This window comes from Malania oleifera, chromosome 1 (assembly GCF_029873635.1).
Source record: "Malania oleifera isolate guangnan ecotype guangnan chromosome 1, ASM2987363v1, whole genome shotgun sequence".
NCBI classification, from domain to species: domain Eukaryota; kingdom Viridiplantae; phylum Streptophyta; class Magnoliopsida; order Santalales; family Ximeniaceae; genus Malania; species Malania oleifera.
The window spans coordinates 122,600,725-122,621,991 of NC_080417.1; the positions used below are offsets into that span (position 1 = coordinate 122,600,725).

The 21,267-nt window shown below is 32.7% G+C and overlaps 2 protein-coding genes and 1 non-coding gene across 4 annotated transcripts; all 3 read left to right on the forward strand.

The window, feature by feature from the left end:
• The first annotated feature begins 1,356 nt into the window (after positions 1-1,356).
• On the forward strand, positions 1,357-8,296 carry LOC131162845 (small ribosomal subunit protein uS11z). The gene is made up of 6 exons (XM_058119453.1): positions 1,357-1,482; positions 2,541-2,660; positions 2,749-2,794; positions 7,093-7,178; positions 7,566-7,695; positions 7,992-8,296. The coding sequence occupies exons 1-6, from the start codon at positions 1,480-1,482 to the stop codon at positions 8,057-8,059; spliced, it is 453 nt and encodes a 150-aa protein (XP_057975436.1). The 5' UTR covers positions 1,357-1,479; the 3' UTR covers positions 8,060-8,296.
• Positions 8,297-9,710: 1,414 nt separating this feature from the next.
• On the forward strand, positions 9,711-20,922 carry LOC131162854 (ubiquitin-ribosomal protein eL40 fusion protein). Of its 2 annotated transcripts, XM_058119464.1 has the most exons (5): positions 9,711-10,878; positions 10,989-11,075; positions 16,247-16,349; positions 18,233-18,299; positions 20,741-20,922. In XM_058119464.1, the coding sequence occupies exons 1-5, from the start codon at positions 10,776-10,778 to the stop codon at positions 20,765-20,767; spliced, it is 387 nt and encodes a 128-aa protein (XP_057975447.1). In that variant the 5' UTR covers positions 9,711-10,775; the 3' UTR covers positions 20,768-20,922. The 2 variants fall into 2 exon arrangements, with proteins under 2 accessions (XP_057975447.1, XP_057975443.1); XM_058119460.1 differs by having other exon boundaries at positions 10,704-10,878; positions 18,233-20,922.
• Positions 16,726-16,826, forward strand: LOC131147442 (small nucleolar RNA snoR99). Its single transcript, XR_009134821.1, has one exon. It is a non-coding gene; the product is annotated as a small nucleolar RNA snoR99 (small nucleolar RNA).
• Positions 20,923-21,267: the final 345 nt, after the last annotated feature.

The following is a 21,267-nucleotide window of genomic DNA, read 5'->3' on the forward strand; positions in this document are numbered from 1 at the left end:
AAGTTTATGCCCCTAAGGTCGATCTAAGGTCTTGGTCATTTTATGAAAGCTTTAATTCAAATCATATGATTATGCATACACAAATTGAAACCTAATTATTATTATAACTTAAAGAATAAATAAAATTTTCATGCTTCTGCCCCTTAATACTCTATGGAATACGCCATAATTTGTGCTTGATTAGGTACTCCTTATCTTCCATTTTGCATCCCTCATTTGCGCCTTTTGTATCATAAATCTGTTCAAAGACTAAATGCACAAATGAAATGCTGTGATTTGTCATAATCAAAATAGGGATCGGACTCAAAAAGTCAATAGACTACATGTGAAATTACTTGGCTATAACATTTGTTGAACGATTGACTTGTCACCCACTATAAACCAGCTGTGCTTTTTTGCGACAATCAGGTTACCTTGCACATAACCGCCAATCTATTTTTTTATGAACATACAAAGCATATTGACATTGATTGTCATATTGTTAGAGAAAAATTATTAGTAGGCATTATGAAAGCATTACATGTTTCGTCCGCGGGTTAGTTAGCCGATATTTTGACTAAGGCCTTTAGTTACAATCTTTTCTCTAATATTCTTTCCAAGATGAGTGTTATAAATATTTACACTCCATCTTGAGGGGGAGTATAAAATTTATGCCTTAGCATGATGAAGTCAGTTTTAGGATACAAACCGTCGACGATTACGAATGAATTTATTGACGGTTTGTTCTCTACTTGAAACGGTAGACAGTTTGCTAGTCTGTTGAGTTAGTTATGTTAGTTTCTTGTTAATTAGCAGTTATTTGGTTAGTCAGTTATCATTCTTATGTGTATATATATGAATGCTGTTAATGTACATTATATGCAAGAAATAATACAAGTGAGAGTTTCAATTTTCCTCTCCAATATTTCTGTATTTTTCCTTCTTTGTTTCTCGCAATATACTATTTCTCTTATTTTGACAAACTCTAATTTACGTAATGATTGAAAAGTCTCTAATTTGTTTGATGATATTTTTGCTATGAAAAACAGGTGTTCTAATTTGCAGATTTTGTTTTGTCTAAGGGAATTCATTGACCTTATTCATTATAGAAGCTAGGATGCTAAAAAACACAATAGTGAATTTACGATAAAATATCCCTTTGGACTACTCTTATGTAAGGATAATGTACTAAAATCTTATTGTCTGAATAAGTAACTATGATAATGAATTGTTGTAAAAAAAAAATAAAAAAATCTGAACTTCTAAACGTAAATTATTGAGGGCAACATAAATTTTTTGAAAAAAATTGTTTATTTTTCTTTAACTTTTATAATCATTTTATTTGTTTAAAAATTTTTAAAACGAGGAGGGTACTTACGTAATTCAACTTCCCGTCTCAACTCAAAACCCTACCCATAAATCGAAACTAAAACGCAGCCATCCCAGCAGCAGCGAAGGACCTCCCGAATCCCTAACTGAGATAAGCTCTCGTGCGAAGCCATGGTGAGCAAGTTCTAGCCGTCTTTCTCTCTTTCAAGTTTCTCCGATGATTTTGTTCTTTCCGGGATCTAAAATTTTGTGATACATTGTGGAATCAGCTGGTTGTGTGGTTGCTGAAGTATCATATGGAAAAATTAGAAACAAAATGATTTTAAATATTATACTCTGGGTACCTTCGAGGAAACTTGAAGCTACATCTTCAATTTCAGATTAATACAACATCTTCGTCGTCGTATAATTTCTTCTGAAGTTTAATTTTCAGTACTTTTTTTTTTTTTATCATTTATTGGTGATTATTCAAAGGTTTTGTAGCTAATTCCTACCTGTAGCTACTTAACATTGAATAGTATACACGGAGAATATTATAATTTTTTTTTGTCAATGCTAATTTTATTTTTATTATAATACCGGTTTGAGTGCCACATTGAAGCCCAATTATTCTGCGTTGTCACCGATAATTTATTGAAAGATAAAGGATAAGAAATCTCTGCGACCAACAAGATAAATGTAATAAGTTGTGCTTATATAAGTAATAACTTGGATTTTTTTTTTTTTTTGGCTTAAAAAACCAAGAAGCAGAAAGAGAATGAGATGCCTTTGGGTTATTTTCATTTCCTTTTTCATTGTTTTTTGGCAAATCAAGATAAATGTATGCCTTTGGATGAGCATGCGCATGTACCCATTTTTCTGTGAAGTACTGTTTAGGCTAAATGATTTATAATGGAAGCCCTCAGTAGTTTAATCTGTATATAACTATATTGGAATTAATGAGGTGATAGTGATCATTTGCTTTTGAAATAAAAGGAAAATGTGATCAATCATTTATGTCCATATCAAACTGAGAATAGGTATTAATGTGGCTCAGCATTTTTTTTGCTTCATTTCAAAAGTAAATGACCATTGATGTCTAGTTAATTTGTGTGTTTGCTCATTAGTGCATGTTTATCTGCACATATTCTTATCCTATATTGAAATATTTGCCATCAGTATATTTTAATATTCAAATCAGAAGATAGATGTATTAATGCATCTCATGTTTTTTTGGGTGATGACTTCTACAGTCGAGAAGGAAGGTTAGGGAGCCGAAGGAGGAGAATGTGACTCTTGGACCTGCAGTGCGGGAAGGGGAGTATGTTTTTGGGGTGGCCCACATTTTTGCATCATTTAATGACACATTCATTGTAAGCATGATCCTACTTTATTGTTCAGTTAGAAGTATCTTGTAGATTTGTACTCCAATCATAATTCCAAGCAACCTTTGAATTTCAGCATGTGACTGATCTTTCTGGAAGGGAAACCATGGTTCGTATTACTGGTATGTTTCACTTCATAGGTCATATTTCAATAGAATTGTTATTAATTGGTGTGGTGTGTTTGCCTTTCTATGTGAACATGGTAACACTGTAACCAGTTCAAAGTTCAAACTGGGAATATATATATGCACATTCATATATGTATTTGTTTTATTTTCTATGCTTGAAAGAAATAATCTAAAAATGTTACAAAAAAAATCTCTGAATAGGTGGATGACTAAGAGAATTACCAAGATATCTTTCATCAATTTGAAGGAAATTCATTGCAGTATTTTCTTAAGGAAAATGTAAGAAATTCAACATATAGGATGTTAGAAGAAATGCAGTCTCAATTAGCTATTTGTAACAATGAGTTTTTTTTTTTTCTTTAAATTTCACCTTTGCATTTATGTCTTCTGCGAAGAAGTACCAGAAATAGTGAAATACATGCAGGTGGATTAGTACAAATATATATATATATTTGAAATAATTATATTAACTCTGACAATGTTTTCGGCTTTTGTAGGGAATAACCAAGTTAGTTTAAAAACATTCATATATATATTTTGTGCAACCTTGTAACCCAAAATGTTAGTTGCTTGGTTGGTTATTACTTAATACTTAAGCAGTGGTGCAAGATTTGAACTTTGCCCAAGGATAAGGTCAACTATGTTGACTCTTTGATTCAGTCTGAGATGCACGCAACACACCAGTTGGTGTAGTAAAAATTTGAATTTTTCCTCTACACTTTGGCCAGTTTGACTGGTCTGGTTGAGGTTTTCAAACCATGCGTGTCAGAATGATGCCAAATGGAATGAGTCATTGATTACCATTTGAACCAAAATATGGCAAGTGTTGACATAATATTTTGGGGATCAAAAAGTTAATGTGGCTAGGATGTGAAGCCATATGGATTTTTGTTGCTAACGTTCATTTGTTTTCATGAGAACTACTGTGATAGTTGAAATTTTGTATTAAATTCTCATTGCATTCAATTTCTTTGTTTAATTGCAGCACTAATGTGCGTTAAGCTGTTATGTGTTTCAATACTTTTCCAATTCAGAACTTATTATCAGTACTTTCTACATAAGTACTTTTTTCGTAGAACTATTTTTTCATAAGTGGTTCTAGATGATCCATGGTTATATTGGGGTTGGTTATACCAACAATTCAGTTGGGTGGTAGGCAACAATACTCTTATATTAACAATTGGTTAGGTGTTAATATCTTTTCACCTTGTTTCATGGGAGAAATGTGGTGCCATGGCTGGGCAAAATACCCATTGATTTTACACATCCCATCATGTTCAAACTTAAGAATGCCTTCTAAACCCTCTAATAGAGTTTGGTGACACATCTGAAATAACATCAATTAAACCTGTGACTTTTAAACATAACCATATTGTTCATCAAATTCATCCTACATCAAACACAGGTTCACTGTCAGAATTACTCCCATCATTGAATGCAACGCATTCTGTTTCAACATTTCTTTTTTAACTTCAGTTGACCTCCCTCACTACCTTATCACGAAATCCATCTTTCATAAGCATTGAGCTGTCCACGATACTAAAACTGCCAATTCTTAACTTTTTATTGTTGTTACATCAAAATTAGAAAGCACTTTTCCCCATCTTGGCACCTGTCGGTAATGCCACTTGCCAATCTGAAACCTTTGAAAATCCAGCCTGAGCAGATTTCTTTCAAGCACTCGGAACATACAGCACACAGCTATGGTATTAGAATCTTATGATTGGTGATTTGAATCTATGATTTTCAACAATTCCACTCCAAATCAATTTGGATATTACTAGATAATTGAAAAGCAATTGAATTTTGCTAAGTTATTTCGAGTCCCTGATCTAGTGAATCAATATGAATAGACCAATTTACATGATTTTAAGCCTATCAGGGAGTCAGGGACCCATTCAGACATGTCTGGCTTAAACCACGAAAGAGCCTTCTTTATTGTTTTTTACATGATTAAATCAGTCGATTCGCATGTTTCTGAACATCCAGTCAGATGCAACATCTTGATTTTTTTTTTTTTTTTTACGTGATTGCCTTCCATTCCTTCTCTAGGTCAGTTCTTATGGAAAAAAGGAGAAACTAAACTTTAGGTCTGCTGTTGCCTTTACAAAATCAGTATTCCGTCTTGGAAGAGTGCAGTGTTCTGCCATTGAGAACACTGGTTGGCTAAGATGGAACTCATGTTTCATTGTGTTGTTAAGATTCAAAGGTTGATTTTTTTAGTAGTTTGTTCAATCATTTATTAGTTTCATTTATGTTATTTTTTTCCCTTTTTAAGCAGAGAAAGCATATGCGTGAAACACCATATGCATGAAATATGATTTCTTTTTAAACACCAGAAGTTCAATTTTAAATTTTTTTGTTATTGTTTTAAACAATAGAAAGTTCAGTTTTTATCATTTTTTCTTGACTCTTTCAATTTAATTGTTTAAAGAAATCATATGCATGAAATATGTTTTTTTTTTTAATAAAAATTTTACTATTTTGTTTGTTATATGTGCCAGTATAGGCTTGCTAGTTGGAATTGAATTTGAAATCTATACTGAATCTTTTGTTTCTTGATTTTTGATTCCCGAAATTTAGTTTTTGATTCATGTTTTGATTCTTGATTTGATGCACATGACTATATTATCAGAAAAAGTTCTACTGAAAGCCATTTGATGCGGAACTTTATTGTTACCCCGCAACTCTTTGCCAAGCTTGCATGATTCTAAACCTTGTGATCTGCAACTCTTCCATTAACTGGAGATTGACTGGAGGATGCCAAACAATCACCTCCCTTCCATTTTGTGTTGCAAATTTATCAGCCATGCAAAGCTGTTATTTGCTTCCCTTCTGCCTCAGAACCTATATTTGATCGGCAAACCCACACCAATTTGCTTCGACTCCTTTTTTCTTTTCTTGAATAACCATCTTTTCATTGTTGCGAACTTGAGCATTGCCTCACCACACCTTGCAACAAATCCTTCTTGTTTAAAGAGCCCATATTAGAGCCTCATAATTGAAAAAACATAGAAGGCGGCCTTGTCTGTTGGCCCAAGGATTCTTCTTAAGTTTAAAACCTGGCCGGCCTGCTCTTATTAGGCCTTTAGTCCACTTTCATGAAGAGTGGCAGTTTAAATTAATAACTTGTTAAAAAAAGGTTAATGTTTCAAAGTTCAGTTAATAAACTGAATTGATAAATTACGGCTTGTTTATGATCTGAACTACTGGTTTGCGGGTCGGTATCAGGTTGCAAGAATTTTAAACAGCAGAGTTTGGTTCTATTATTGATTTTGGCTGAAACTGAGCTGATTAGAACTGAGTAGTAGTACAACCCTGCTGCGTTTTGGACAGAAGTGGTGCTTTTTCATTACATGAAGTGCAAAATACGTGCCATACTATTTGTTCTGAACTTCTGAATCCTTCTAAACTACTGTTTCATTTTGCTTTGAATCTGGGAAACTCCATCCCTACTGTCCCAATCAAGGCCTTGCAAATGCCCCTGAATGAAAACTGAATAACTCGGCCTTCTGAAATTGCACCCATTTCTATAAATTTTTGACATCAAGTTGGTCTGCTAGCCACCAAATACATGAACGATCCAAACCTTCTCCTGAATTGAAGACAAAACTCTAAGCAATCTGTTAAAACAGCCAAGAAATACATTTTCGTCCTACAATTCCATCAATTAATTGTTCTCGCTGATTAAAAAAAAATCCATATGAATTGCTCTCGCACATGATCACATACTCTGCTTCAATCTTAGGCCTTGGTTTTTGATCTAGGCTATTTTCCATCAAAAGGGCATGCCACTGTCAAGATCAAAACAGAAGTCTACATAGGTTTTTGAGGGAGAAGAGAGATGAGGGTTGATAGAAAGCTGCCTTGTGTTTGTGTATCACTATGGCATATTTCTTACAAAGAACATCGGGAACAAGAGTAAACAAAACTGTATATTGCTGCTTAACACAAATTCTTTACTAGTGAAAGCAACGTCCAAAATCTGCATCCCAGCAATAAAAGCGTTATGGTTAGAACAAATAGCTATTATTTATGCCTGCTGTGAATATTTAAATTTTCATTTAATGATTTGAACGCGTGTTTTTTTTTTGTTTCATTTTTTATTTTATTTTATTTTATTTTTGACATTCTCAATTTAATTATTATTTCAAAATTGTGGCAAAGCAACTGATTTTGATGATGTATTGGGTGTTTAAAGTTGGAAGCTGTGTTTTGTAATTATGCACCAAGTTTCAGTTTTATGTGCAATCTATAATATTCTGTAGTGTGATTCCTCCTACCAAGTGCAGGTGGTATGAAGGTAAAAGCTGATAGAGATGAATCATCACCATATGCGGCCATGCTTGCGGCACAGGATGTTGCACAAAGATGCAAGGTTTTCCATCTTTCCTTCTTAATTTGATAAGCAATGACTGACATCTTTAAAGTCAAAGTTTTGCAAACTTGGTTTGGTTTCTGGATTATTCCCACTGGGGAGTTCTTAGATTGCTCCACCCCCCCCTCCCCACGGGGGCACAGCCGCAACAAAAAAAAGCCGCGAGTAATTGTTAATATTTTTTAGTAAGATATTTGCTTTTTTTTTTTTTGGGGGGGGGGGGGGCGTCTGACTTATAGTTTTGTGTGGAAATGAAATAATCTTATTTTTTATTTTTGCTTACACATTTATTTTTCCCTCTAAAAGATAGCGATTTTGTTTCTTAGTAAATTTGGTATTTCTTGGTTATGGAATCCTATTTGACTAGTTGGTGGCAATAATCTGCAGGAACTTGGTATAACTGCTCTTCATATTAAGCTCCGAGCTACTGGAGGGAACAAGACTAAGACACCTGGCCCAGGTGCCCAGTCAGCTCTGAGAGCACTTGCACGTTCAGGCATGAAAATTGGTCGCATAGGTATACTTTTACCTTTATATTGTTAATAATATTAAAATATTGTAAGGTGCATTAGGGTTTAAGAGCACTTATTATTTGTTTATTGTGCCAGTGTTAATAAGTAGTTTATATGGTTAGATAATTGTACGAATTTGATCCAGCATGGGCCTACCTTGTGTGGCAGTTGTAATGCCCTCTTGCTTTGTAGAACTTGACATGATTGAACTTGTAGACATGGTTCACTAGCTTGTTTCTGACAAAAGATTTGAAAGAATGTTCTTGCAACTCAGTTGTGTTTTTATTTTCCAATTCTTCAGAGGATGTGACTCCAATTCCTACGGACAGTACTAGGAGAAAAGGTGGCAGAAGGGGTAGAAGATTGTGATTTCTCGACATATCTTTGGCTGCCAGAGTGGCTTCTCATGGAGTTGTGGTGTTATGGTGGTGGGCTTCTCCCCCTAGTTTTGAGCAATTTTAGCTTGTGTTTTTGAATGTTGGTTGGTTGATATTGGAATCATCTTAGAAGTATGCCAAAGTTTGATAAAGAGCAGTTTTATGTACTTCATGTTGAAATTCCTTCTATTTCTATCATGGTTATTTATTTGGGATGATTATATAGACTTATTTTTGTGTTTGAGCTGTATGCTGATTGGATTTACTCAGTTTTCCTGCCTCTTCAAATCTTTTGCAGGCCTCTTGGGTTTAGATTTTATTTTTTTTTTTGGTGGGGAGGGGGGGCAGTGTTACAATTACAAACTTAATAAATCTGATTCTGGGTTTTTGTGGTGTTGAGGACCCTGCTGGCCGTCTGTATTGATTCACCCTAGGTGTTTGCTCTCTCTCTCTCTCTCTCTCTCTCTCTCTCATGTTTCTGCAGGCTGCATCTTTGTTTGGAGCAGAATAGTTATTACACAAATTTATATATAAAAAAAAATGATGTATTTGTAGTGCTTGAATTCAAGTTTTTTTTATTAAATAATTTCAAAGAATATGGACCGAACTTTATAAGTTGATTTTGATACTTCATATGAACAAAAAATTGTTATTCTTAATATAATCTATCTTGAAACGTGGTCATTTGTTAAAAGAGTATTTGTGTATATTTCACTATTTCACTCCTATATACATATTTTTGATGTGTTTGGAAGTAAGGATTTTGAATCTTAAATTTGAATAAATTTAAATATAATTTTATATTATTATTTTATTTAAATTCAATATAACTTTAAATTGAGTTGTGATGTGATGAGTCCTGCATGTAAATGGGGGTGGGCAAAGTTGGAGTGAACTGACGAGACAGATTGTATGAACCAATTGACCAATTTTCTACAGGAATTCCTCAAAAATGAGGTTAAAAGTTATACTAATATCATATTTCTTGATAATGTTGTTAAAATTGGGCCATAGTTTAGATGTGTTTGAATTAAACATTTTGTTTTTAGAAAATAACAAAATGCTTTAACTATATCTAATATCTTCGATCTGTCAAACATGACTTAGGATGAGAATTTACTTTAATATGATTTAACTTTTAAAGAAAAATAGTGTTAAAAATTTTATTTATTATACACATGGATATGCACTCATTCTCTTTATTTTTTTAAAAATAAAATAAATAAATATATAAAAAAAGTTAAGTAAGCTTCATTTTTCTTGTTTCAACTGAAGATACGTTTAATGCAGTGAGCGTGGCATATATACTTATCTTTTACTCACCTATAGTTATAGCATGTGTAATATGTAAAAAATATTAGTTAAATAAAAGTATGATATTTAGAATGGAATTATAATGAGTCTATAAATACAAAGCGTAGTTACTTCAAATAAAAGAAGTGAGAGAAAAACAAAAGGAGAGAAGAGAGAATGGGTTGATAGCTTGATGCCAACGTACAAATGTTAATTAAAATGTTATGCTAAAACAGATAATTTATGTTCTTTTTTATTTATTTATTTTTATTTACACAAGAACTTCAGCCACCAATGAGCTCTTCGGGCTCCCTAGTGCGGCATCAAACCTACGGATCAATGTCCTCCGTCCTCAGTTCTCGCTGATTAGGATAAAGTCCAGATGCGGATACGACTTCTGTGCATCAATTGAACGTTCGGTCAATCCGACTCTCGGGATACATTCCCATTACCATCCACGGTTCCCGCCGACTCACAGAGAATTCTCATCATCCACGGTTTCCGCTGGTTCACAGAGTGAATTCTCACCATTCACAGTCTCTGTTGGCTCATAAAGTAAACTCTCACCACCCGCAGGTACCGCTGGCTCCATGAGTGTGTCTACCTGGAAGATAGTTTATGTTTGAGAATATAATTAATTTGCTAATTAGAATTTTCAAAAACATAAGACTATAGAGTTTAATATGTCATTTTAATAATAATAATAATAATGATAATGAAAATGGGTTATAATATTGATAAAAAACATTGAACTCTTTTGAAATTTGGTAAAAAGATCTTAAAAGTCTAACCATCTCTTTTGAGGTTTGGTAAAATGACGTAAAGGTTTCTTAAGTTTTCAAATACACTTACTTCATTTAACATTTGATTTTCTAGAAATTTAATTAGTTTGTCTTTTTTGCAAAGAATTAGTAGAGGTACTGAAACTTTAAGAAGGTCTATGAAAATTTTAGAATCTTAAATAAAGTTCCACCAAATATCGGGAGAGGTTAGTTTTATAAATGTGAATGGATTTGGATTAGTGAATATCTCATCCCAACCACTCATATAATGATGATATGTGGTGTTTTGGATTAGTAAGGTTTTGTTTATGTTTTAAAAAAAAAATTTTAATTTTTAGTTTTCAAGTATTTAGAAAATATTATCTTATTTTTAATTTTTTAAATTTCCATAAAAAATTGAAGAATGCTGTTTTACTATTCTTATGTTTTCAAATAGATTACCAAAAAAATTTAAAATAAGATAGTATTATTGTTGTTACATAAAAATTTTAAAATAAAAAATAAATGATTTTGAAGTTTCGAAGGTCAAACTGACACTAAAACCCTAAAAAAACCTCGGTATAAAACCGCGCTTACATATGTACGCGAGGTCCCGAAGGCAATTGAGAGAGAGAGAGAGAGAGATTAAGAGAAATGCAGATTTTCGTGAAAACCCTAACGGGGAAGACTATAACATTAGAGGTTGAGAGCAGCGACACAATCGACAATGTCAAGGCGAAGATTCAAGACAAGGAAGGTCGATCTCTATTTTCTTTATCATCATTCACAAGTTTACCCTATTTTCTATATTTTTAATTCCACAGTTTCTATATCTGTCACATCGGAAATGGCTTCTGATTTCAACAGGTATCCCTCCGGATCAGCAGCGGCTTATCTTCGCCGGTAAGCAGCTTGAAGATGGCCGTACCCTTGCCGACTACAACATCCAAAAAGGTTTGCGTCTCTTTCTTCCATCAGCTAACCTTTGTTTGGTCAGAGGAAAACAAAAGCAAATTGGGAAAATTGACGTTGTCTTTTAGTTTTTTTCTTTTTTGGTTTCCGAGAAATGACTATGCTGATGTATACCGGATATTTAATTGGTATTCGGCTCTTGGCTGAGTTAAATGTTTCTTGATTTTTGGAAACTGATGGTGAAACAGAGTATAGCAGCAGTTGAGGACTTAAGCAAGAAAAGAATATTTTCTCTTATTCAATACAATACGTACAACTGAGACCTCTGTATATATATAACCAGAGGAAGAAGAAAGGAGGGAAACAGAAGAAGAAACCAGAACAGAAACTAACAGAAAAAGAAAAACAACCAAACCAACTGACAAAAAATAAACTGAAAAACTAATCATTTTGCTGTAATAGTCCCCCTCAAGATGATGTGTATATATTATGCACATTCATCTTGGATAAAAGAACTTCAAAAACTTTAGAACCTAAAGGTTTAGTCATTAAATTTGCAAGCTGATGAGCAGAAGATACATGTAAAGTGGTAATAAGACCCTCTTGTAATTTATCATGAACCAAATGACAATTGATTTCAATCTGTTTAGTACGTTCATGATAAACCGGATTGGATGCTATGTGAAGAGTAGCTTGGTTATCACAAAATAAAAGAGCTGATTGAGGACGATGTTGATGCAGATCAGCAAGTAACGATTTAAGCTAGATAATTTCGCAAATAGTGACAGCCATGGATCTATATTCAGCTTCTGCTGAGGACCGTGATATGGTGTGTTGCTTCTTAGATTTCCATGATACAAGAGAATCCCCAATGAAAATGCAATAACCACTTATGGATCTACGAGTATCCAGGCAGATGGCCCAATCTGAATCTGAAAAAGCTTTGAGATGAACCTTAGATGAAGATGGAAAAAATAAGCCTTGTCCAGGAGCAGATTTGAGATATCGTAAAATTCTCATAGCAGCTTGTAAATGAGGCATTCTAGGGATATCTAAAACTTGACTAAGATGATGTACCACAAAGGTAATGTCAGGTCTGGTATGAGTCATATACAATAATCTTCTAATAAGTATTCTGTAAGCTGAAACATCATCTACCAGTTCACCAGCATCTTTAGATAATTTTGTATGAGGATCCATGGGGAATGAAACTGGTTTAACAGCAAGTAATCCAGCATCTGAAATTAGTTCCAAACAATATTTTCTTTGAGATAAAGATATACCTTTTTTCGATCGAGCTATCTCCATTCCAAGAAAGAATTTCGCAGGCCCCAAATCCTTCTACTTAAACTCAGCAGCTATTGATTTTTTAACATTCTCAAGAACATCTAAATCACTACTAGCTAAGAGGATATCATCAACATACAATAATAAGGCAACAAAAGAACCTCCTTCCTTCTTAGTAAACAAAGAATAATCAGCTTTGGACTGAGAAAAACCCATTGTAAACAACACAGAGGTGAATTTTGAATTCCATTGTCTTGAAGCTTGCTTCAAACCATATAAAGATCTCTGCAATTTACTTACTCTTTTGTCCCCCTTACTAAGATAGCCTGGATTAGGCTTCATATAAACTTCCTCATCTAATTCCCCATTTAGAAATGCATTATTAATATCTAAATGATGGAGATGCTAATCATGTATTGCAGCAAGTGATAAAATACACCTCACAGTAACCATCTTTGCAACAGGTGAAAAAGTCTCAAAAATGTCCAAGCCTTCCATTTGAGTATAACCTTTAGCAACAAGTCTTGCCTTATGTCTTTCTATTGAACCATCAGAATTGTATTTGATTTTATATATCCACTTACAACCTATGGGAGTTTTATTAGGTGGTAATGTTGTGAGATCCCAAGTTTTATTCATTTCGAGTGCAGATAATTCTGTAGACATAGCAGCGCTTCAAGGAGAATGCTGAACAACTTGATGATAAAATACAGGTTCAAAATCAGAAGAAATGGCAATGGAGAATGCTTTATGTGATTCACATAATCTTGAGTAAGAAAGTACTTCAGAAATGCTATGTTTATTACCTGAGATAGTAACAGGATCCCTGGTAGATGATTGAGAATTAGAAGTAGCTAAGTTGCAATGATAAGCTTGTAGGTAACCAGACTGTTTGTGCTGTCGAGTTGATTTTCTCAAGGGTGGAAATTGATTTACATCATGGAAAGGTAAATTATTGTTAGATGGAACAACAGAAGCTGGAGTAGGAAGTGCTGATGACAATGGTTCAGAGAAAATTATATTCTCATTAGAATCTGAAACTGGATTGGGAAAAAGTGTAATAGAACCTTCTGAAGGTGTGATGGACTGAAATGAATGTTCATGTGTAGAAATCTTATTGAAGTCGGATGAAAAAGGAAATATGGATTCATGAAATATGACATCTCTTGAAACAAAGAATGTTTTCTGTTCCAAACCATAAAGCTTGTAGCCCTTTATACCAAATGGATAACCTATAAACATACACTTTCTTGCTCTTGATGAAAATTTTGATCTGTTTTGGGCAAGGGTTGATGCATAGCATAAACAGCCAAAGACCTTTAAATGTTTATATGTTGGAGCTGAATTGTACAAAACTTCATGTGGGGACTTGTTTTTCAAAATCAACGATGGAATTCTATTGATAATATATGTTGCAGTAAGTATACATTCTCCCCAAAAAATTAAAGGAACGTTTGATTGAATGTTTTCTTTTAACTATAGAATTTTGTTGAGGTGTTTCTACACTTGAAACTTGATGCAAAATTCATTTTGAATTTAAAAAAATTATCATTTTAAACTCTAAACCATTGTCAGATCTTATGCATTTAATCTTTGTCTCAAATTGTGTTTCAACCATATTGTAAAAAACAGTAAAAAAATTTGTAACTTCAGATTTCTGTTTCATTAAGTAGGTCCATGTAAATATGGAGTGATCATCCACTAAGGTAAGAAAGTATCTAGACCCGTTATGAGTTGGAACAGAAAATGGCCCCCAAATATCAGCATGAACAAGATTAAAAGGAAAACTTTTATTATATGAATGAATTTCAAAAGGAAGCTTTTCCTGTTTTGCTAAAGGACAAATTGTTCAATGATCATCTGGTTTATGTGGAAAACTAATGTCTGATATATTTTTTGAAAGAAAATTCAAGCGAGACAAGGGAGGATGCTCTAATCTACTATGCTAGATTTTGGAATTTATGACAGAGTGTACAATGGTTGATTTTGGTGAAGAACTACAGCATGAACAGCCGATTGTTGCAAAATATATAACCCAACAGATTTTCTAGCAATCCCAATCATCCTCCATGGGGTAAATTCTTGAATAAAACAAACATCAGATAAGACAATAAAATTGCATTTTTGAGATGAAGTAAGTTTACCAACTGAAAGCAAATTATATGAGAAAGATGGTACACAAAGTACATCTTTGAGAATTTAACTTTCAAACAATTGAACTGTGCCAATATGAGTGACCGGAACAGTATATCCATTTGGAAGCATGACAGTAGTGTCTAAAGATTTTGTAATAGAGGTAAATGTATTAATTGAATGAATAATATGATCTGTAGTACCAGTGTCTACGATCCAAAGATGCTGGGATGTTGATGAGGATACTGAACAGCTTGAAGAAAAACTTAAAAGTATCATACCTTGGGTATTTTGTGGAAGAATGCTAGAAACAACATTAGCTGCTTGATGATTGATGGTTTCATTAGATTGTGAGTGGATTAAAGCTAACAATTTCTGACAGTCTTCTTAGGAGAAAGGCAATTTATTATAAGGTTCAAAGGTTGCATCAATAGGATGACTTGTAACTTGATTAGTTGATGAAGACTTTCCCTTCTGTCGAGAGTTGGTGAATTTATAACTTGGAGGATACCTATGTATTTTGTAGCATTTATCAACAGTATGATTATTCAATCCACAATGAGTGCAAAATAATTTTGCTCTCCTTTGCTGCTGATTTCCAGAAGTAGTTTGGTGGCCTAAAAAATTTGATTCTGGTAATTTGCTCATAAAGGCATCTGTATCAATTACACTAGATTTGCAGATCTCTCGCTGTTTCTCTTCTTGAACCATTAAAGAAAAAACTTTGTTTATTTCTGGTAGAGAATCCATCATTAGAATCTGCCCTCTAATATGTGAAAAACTTTCATTTAACCCCATCAAGAACTGAATGACATGTTGCTTATCTTGATATTTCAAGAATTCCCGAATAGCATCACAAGTGCATGTTCTTAGAACACCACAAGAACAAGTGGGAATCTGATTATAGTTAGCCAATTCATCCCATAAAGATTTAAATTTTGTATAGTAATGTCTTACTGACATGTTTTCTTGAACTAGAATGGATAAATCCTTTTGAAATTGAAAAATCCTTGGTCCATTTCCTTGTGTAAATCTGTTCTTGAGATCTTGTCACATATTCTTGGCAGTGTGAGAACAAATAATGCTAGCCCCAATTTCTCTTGATACTGAATTAATGATCCAAGAAGATACCATATTATTGTATCTTTCCCACATAGCATTCGAAGCATCTGTTGAGGATGGTTTGGCAATTGTTCCATTTACAAACCCAATCTTGTTCTTTGCCTTCAAAGCCATCATCATGGATCTACTCCTTGTGTGGTAATTTTCCCCAGTGAGGACATTTGAAACCAGCATTGTACCTGGTGAATCACCACTCTGTAAGTGGTATTGATTACTTTCTTCATTCGTATTGCTCATTGAAATGGATGAAGTAGACATTGCTATGGACCTTCTCAACTTTCTGCTCTGATACCATGAAACAGAGTATAGCAGCAGTTGAGGATTTAAGCAAGAAAAGAATTCTCTCTTATTCAATACAATACGTACAACTGAGACCTCTGTATATATATAACCAGAGGAAGAAGAAAGGAGGAAAACAGAAGAAGAAACCAGAACAGAAACTAACAGAAAAAGAAAAACAACCAAACCAACTGACAAAAAATAAACTGAAAACTATTTCGTACCCCTTTAACCTCATTTTCTCAGGAAACAAGAAAATTATATTCTGGATTTTCGGATCAAGTTCCAATTATGTTTTTGTTAAAATTTCTGCTGATAGTTATGTTAAATTCGTTGTGCTTTTGTTTATTTTATTTTTATTTTATTTTTCTTCTCCTTGTTAATGATTATAGAGTCTACGCTACACCTGGTACTGAGACTTCGAGGAGGAATCATAGAGCCTTCTTTGATGGCTCTGGCTCGGAAATACAATCAGGACAAGATGATTTGCCGCAAGTAATCCTCTCTTCAACTCTAAGTTCTCTTTTTATTCTTTATGCCTCTCTTGCTATGTTATACTCATACTTGCTTTTAGATAAGAATACTTTGTAGTTTGCATCTTTTTTATCCCCCCCCTGAAAATGAAAAACTAAACGTAATTAAGCTAGATTATAATTTGTTAAATTTAAGTTTAAAATATAACAGCTGCTATTTTTTCTCGATTTAGGGACACATCCTTTGAAATTTTTAGCATGGAACATTACCAAAGTGTGTCAGGTGTAACACAACTGATAATTTGCATTTCTGTTGTCCTGTCAGTGGAATTTTATCATATTTCACTAATCCTATTGTCGTGGGGATTATGATTTTTTCACCTCTCTTTGCTGTTAAAGTGCTAAAGAGGTTACCATAGTCCCCTATAATAATTTCCATTCTTCAACTTTGTCAGCTGGTTTCATTTTCTTGCAGTTGATTTTCATGGGTGGTACATACTTTCCTTTTGGATATTCATTGACTTCACTCCTGTGCTTCGATATGCTTTGCTCATTTTTTTTTACCAACAATATGCTTAAATTTTAGAGAAATGGGAACCTGATAAAAAATTTTAATGATGGATACAAATAAGCACACAAGGATATGTTTAGTTAGCGCAATGTAAATTCGTAAGAATAAAATGGTCATAGTATAAGGATTCGGCAGTGGACAAAATGAAAAGTGTTATTACCACGAAGTAAATAACTAGGCAAAATTTTTTATTAGTCCATAGCATGACAAAGAATGATTATTCTCAAAGAACGATGAAAAAACACCAAACATTTTTTTCATGAGTTACTTTTTTTTTTGTTAAATTTAATATTCTTGTACAATTTTTATTCTATTTCCTTAATGAGGTGTTACTGGTTTTACCAAACACTACCTATTACCACTTTGTCTTAAAAGCTGCTGTTGGTGTGATCCGTTTCTTTGCTTCTAAGCTGCTTTAGTGGGAGAACCTAATTAAAAACTAGTTATTTGCTTGCAGGAGTCAACTTAGGATCTGTTTCGGCATTATTTTTGTCTTTTTTTTGTTTTTTTTTTTTCCTGTATGACAGAGTGAGAATACAATTGTTTGCATTTCTAAATTTTCTGTTGTCGGTGTTCAACACTTATTGAAAAAAAAACTGAAAATCGGGTTTTATGGTTTTCAATTGTTTTGACAACTTGTCAGAATATTTTGAAATGTAGAATTAGCCTTTGTGAATTAAATAATTCATTTTATACATAATCCTTAGTTAAAATAAAAATTAATGTTATAAAAAAATTGAAAAAAATAATTAAGTCATTTAAAAAATGTATTTTCTATTTTGAATTTTCATATTCACTAAAATTGTTTTTGTAGCATAAAAAGTGAGTTCTGAAATGTAATAATAAAGCAAATTAATTATAATAATATATATTTTATTATATTATTTTTAAATTTTTAAATTTTGAATTATTACTATTTAATTCATTTTAAAAAAAATATTTATTTTGATTTTAGGTCAAAAAGTAACATTTATTCAGTCAAAAATTTAATTTTTATTAATTTTATAAATATTAGTCAACATGTTGCTGGTTTTCAATTTTAAATTTTTATTTTTGGATTTCAATTTCTGTTGCTTATTTTTATTTTTATAATTTTTGGCAATGATGCCAAATGATTCCTTATATTTCATATGTTGGACATATTTTTAGTGCAATACATGTCATTTAAGTGGTCTAACATTTTTTATTGGCTCACTAGTTTGGTCGTATTAACTCTTTACATATTTGACATGGTTTTTTTGTGGAAGTGCCCATATTTAGCCCTTAATTAAATGTGTACTAGTGTGGATAAACTGATGTCTATGATTTCTGTTCTTCTAATCTTTGGTTATTAGATGTTATGCCCGTCTTCACCCTAGAGCCGTGAACTGTCGGAAGAAGAAGTGCGGTCACAGTAATCAGGTGATGACAACCATTCTCTCTTTCAATGTTTATCTACTTAAATAAAAAATCTTTAAATTAAAATTAGTTATTCTGCAGTTACTGTTTAAAGTTAGGTGAATTAATTTTTTGAATTAAAAGTTGTACAATGTAGATTGTTTGTTTGGTTGAATTTGGAAATTCTAGTAAGCATTTTAATAAGATGAACATTAATACCCTTGACATGTGTATACCCAATAAATGTGAATAATTATATTTTCAACGCCAAAAATTACTAAGAACATGTACTTTAAAAAATACATATCATAAAATTCTCAACAATCATAAATTAAAACAAAATTAACACTTGATAAGCCAATTTACCAAAATAATTGAGGTTATATGGTGTTAAAAATTAATAGTTAAATCATATTGTTATAGCTTACAGAACAATAATAATATTATTTTCTTTTTATTAATAATTTATTATTTTATTATTATTTATTTTCTCAACCTACATTTTTTTATGATTTTAATGATTCATTTCTACAATCTGCTTATTTCATCAGGGTATTTTGAAATTAGGTATTTATGCCAATTACTTTAACTGGGGCTCTCGAAACGGTGTCTTTCATGACATTATGTATCCAAAATCAATCACAAGTCATTCACACCATCTTTTTGGCATTCCTGGTGGGATTAATTATGTCAATTACTAGAGGTGATCAAAAGTTGTCTCCAGTGGCATTTGCAAGGTATAGTTAAAAAAATGACTTAAAGAAAATGTTGAACACATTCAATACTAAGGAGGGATAGATTTGGGAAGAATGTAATTCAAGAACCTATTGTGCCAATGTTTTTAAAACTAACACATATCTAGTGTACATCAAGAGATGCTGTACTTGTAGATATCGATTATCTATACTCTTTCCTGAGGGGTTTTAAGGTCTGAATTTTGACTTATTCTTGGGAGAAGATAATCAATTTACAATTGAGATAATAAATTTACAATTGAGCATATAGCATGGTTTTGGTAATGTGCAGTGGCTAGATCAGAAGAAAACATGAGATTACAATTGTTTTCAGTTTCCCTTTTCAGGTCTGCCTTCAGTAGGTATGTGAGTTTGACTATAGGATCCATTGCGATTTGGGAAGAGATGGAAATCTTGTTTCGCTGAAATTTTGTTAACATTGGGCTTGAAGTTAGAATAGATGATGTCGCCTAAGTAGAACAGTAACATGGAAAATTAGTGAACAATTCATCACAAGGTTTAGGCGAGTTAGGAGCAGACTTTTTGTGTTCAAAAAGGGGTGTAAGCCTTGCCTTTTAATAGTCTATCCATGCGGATGAAAATGCACTTCCATGCAAGTGAGTTATCAGACATTTGCTAGCTAACAAAGGATACGGCAACCTATCAGAGACTCCTTGGTTGAATAGAGAAAGACATCTTCTAAGAGAAAAACATCTTTTGGAAGGACATTGTCTCTCTGCTCAGTCTCAGATTAGTCTCTCATAGCTTGCCACCCATGTTGTCAGCTGGCAAAGGTCTGAAAACTCACGCGAGTCGAAGCACCTTTTCATCTACATGATTAGGCTGTTAAAGGCTAGGTTTACACATTTGACATTTACTTGACTTGCATAAACTTGGCGACGAACTTGCTAACATTTTCTTGACTTCCTTCTTTAGCTTTACCCTTGTGGATTGGTGCTCCTGTAAGCACCTTTCCAATTGCTTTTGTAACTGGTGGTATAGTTGGTCTCGTTGGGCGTATAGAAAATGACGTTTGATAGAAATCTGTTTAGACATTCTTTTAAGATGGCGTGGATGGTTTGTATTTGATATGGTTGAATGTGGATGAAAGGGATCATTATGCCAGCCCCTGTAAGATGTATGTAATACCTTATTTCAGAATACTTTATTGAAATATATGGATATTTGGAAAAGTGAATAGGAGGGAGAAGAGATAAAAATAAAATAATAAAATATATTTAAAATAATAAATTATTAATTAAAATGAAAGTAATATTATTATTCTGTTGTAACAATATAATTTAATTATTAATATTTAGACATCATAATATCTCAATTGTTTCAGTTAATTGGATCATTTTCAGTGTTGATTTTTGTAAAAAAAAAAAAGAAAAAAAGTCATGATTGTTGAGAATTTTATGACATGTATTTAATTATGTAGATAATTTTGGTAATTTCTTTAATAAATTTTATGTTAAAAATATACGTGTTCTTTATGTATTGCGCATACACATGTAAAGGTATAATTGTCATCTTCATGAAATGCACACTTAGATTATCATGTTCTACCAAATATTGGCATGAGAATCTTGTGTAGCAAACCTAGCAAAAATATTTTTGTGATGCAGATATTCCATTATTGAGAATGAGATTCTTAAAAATGTCATTTTATGAGAATATTTTTGGCACTACAAACCGAACAAACCCTAAATCTTATGCTTCTTTTTGCAGCTGAGGCCCAAGAAAAAGATCAAGTGAACTCTCTCCAACTGTATTTTGTTTTTTGTTTTTTCGCTTTGGAGCTGGAATGTATCGTAGGAAATGAAAGATCTTGAATAATATTAGTTGAGATTTTGGATTAATGTAAGATGCAGACTCTTGACCATTTCTTATTTCAAGTGTTTTACCATCTATTATTTGTTCGGTAATTTGTATGCATCATTTGATTTCCCTAATTATCAGAAAGCCCCTTCAGCACCACGGCAATCAAACATGTAGTAATGCTTATTTGAATAATAATGATGCTTTGGGGAGCATGAATTTTGGACATTGCATAAATTTTAATATAATTCCTTACATATTTGAATGGAGTGTTATCATAGTTAGTCCAAATTCAATTGGGTTGCCCATAAAAATTAATTTGTAATATCTTTGTTTTGTCGCATTGTTAGTTTGCTTATGCTCTTCACTAGATTTGATATAAAATGTTAAACGTAATTAACTTAGTGACATGAAATTTATTTATTTATTTAATTTTG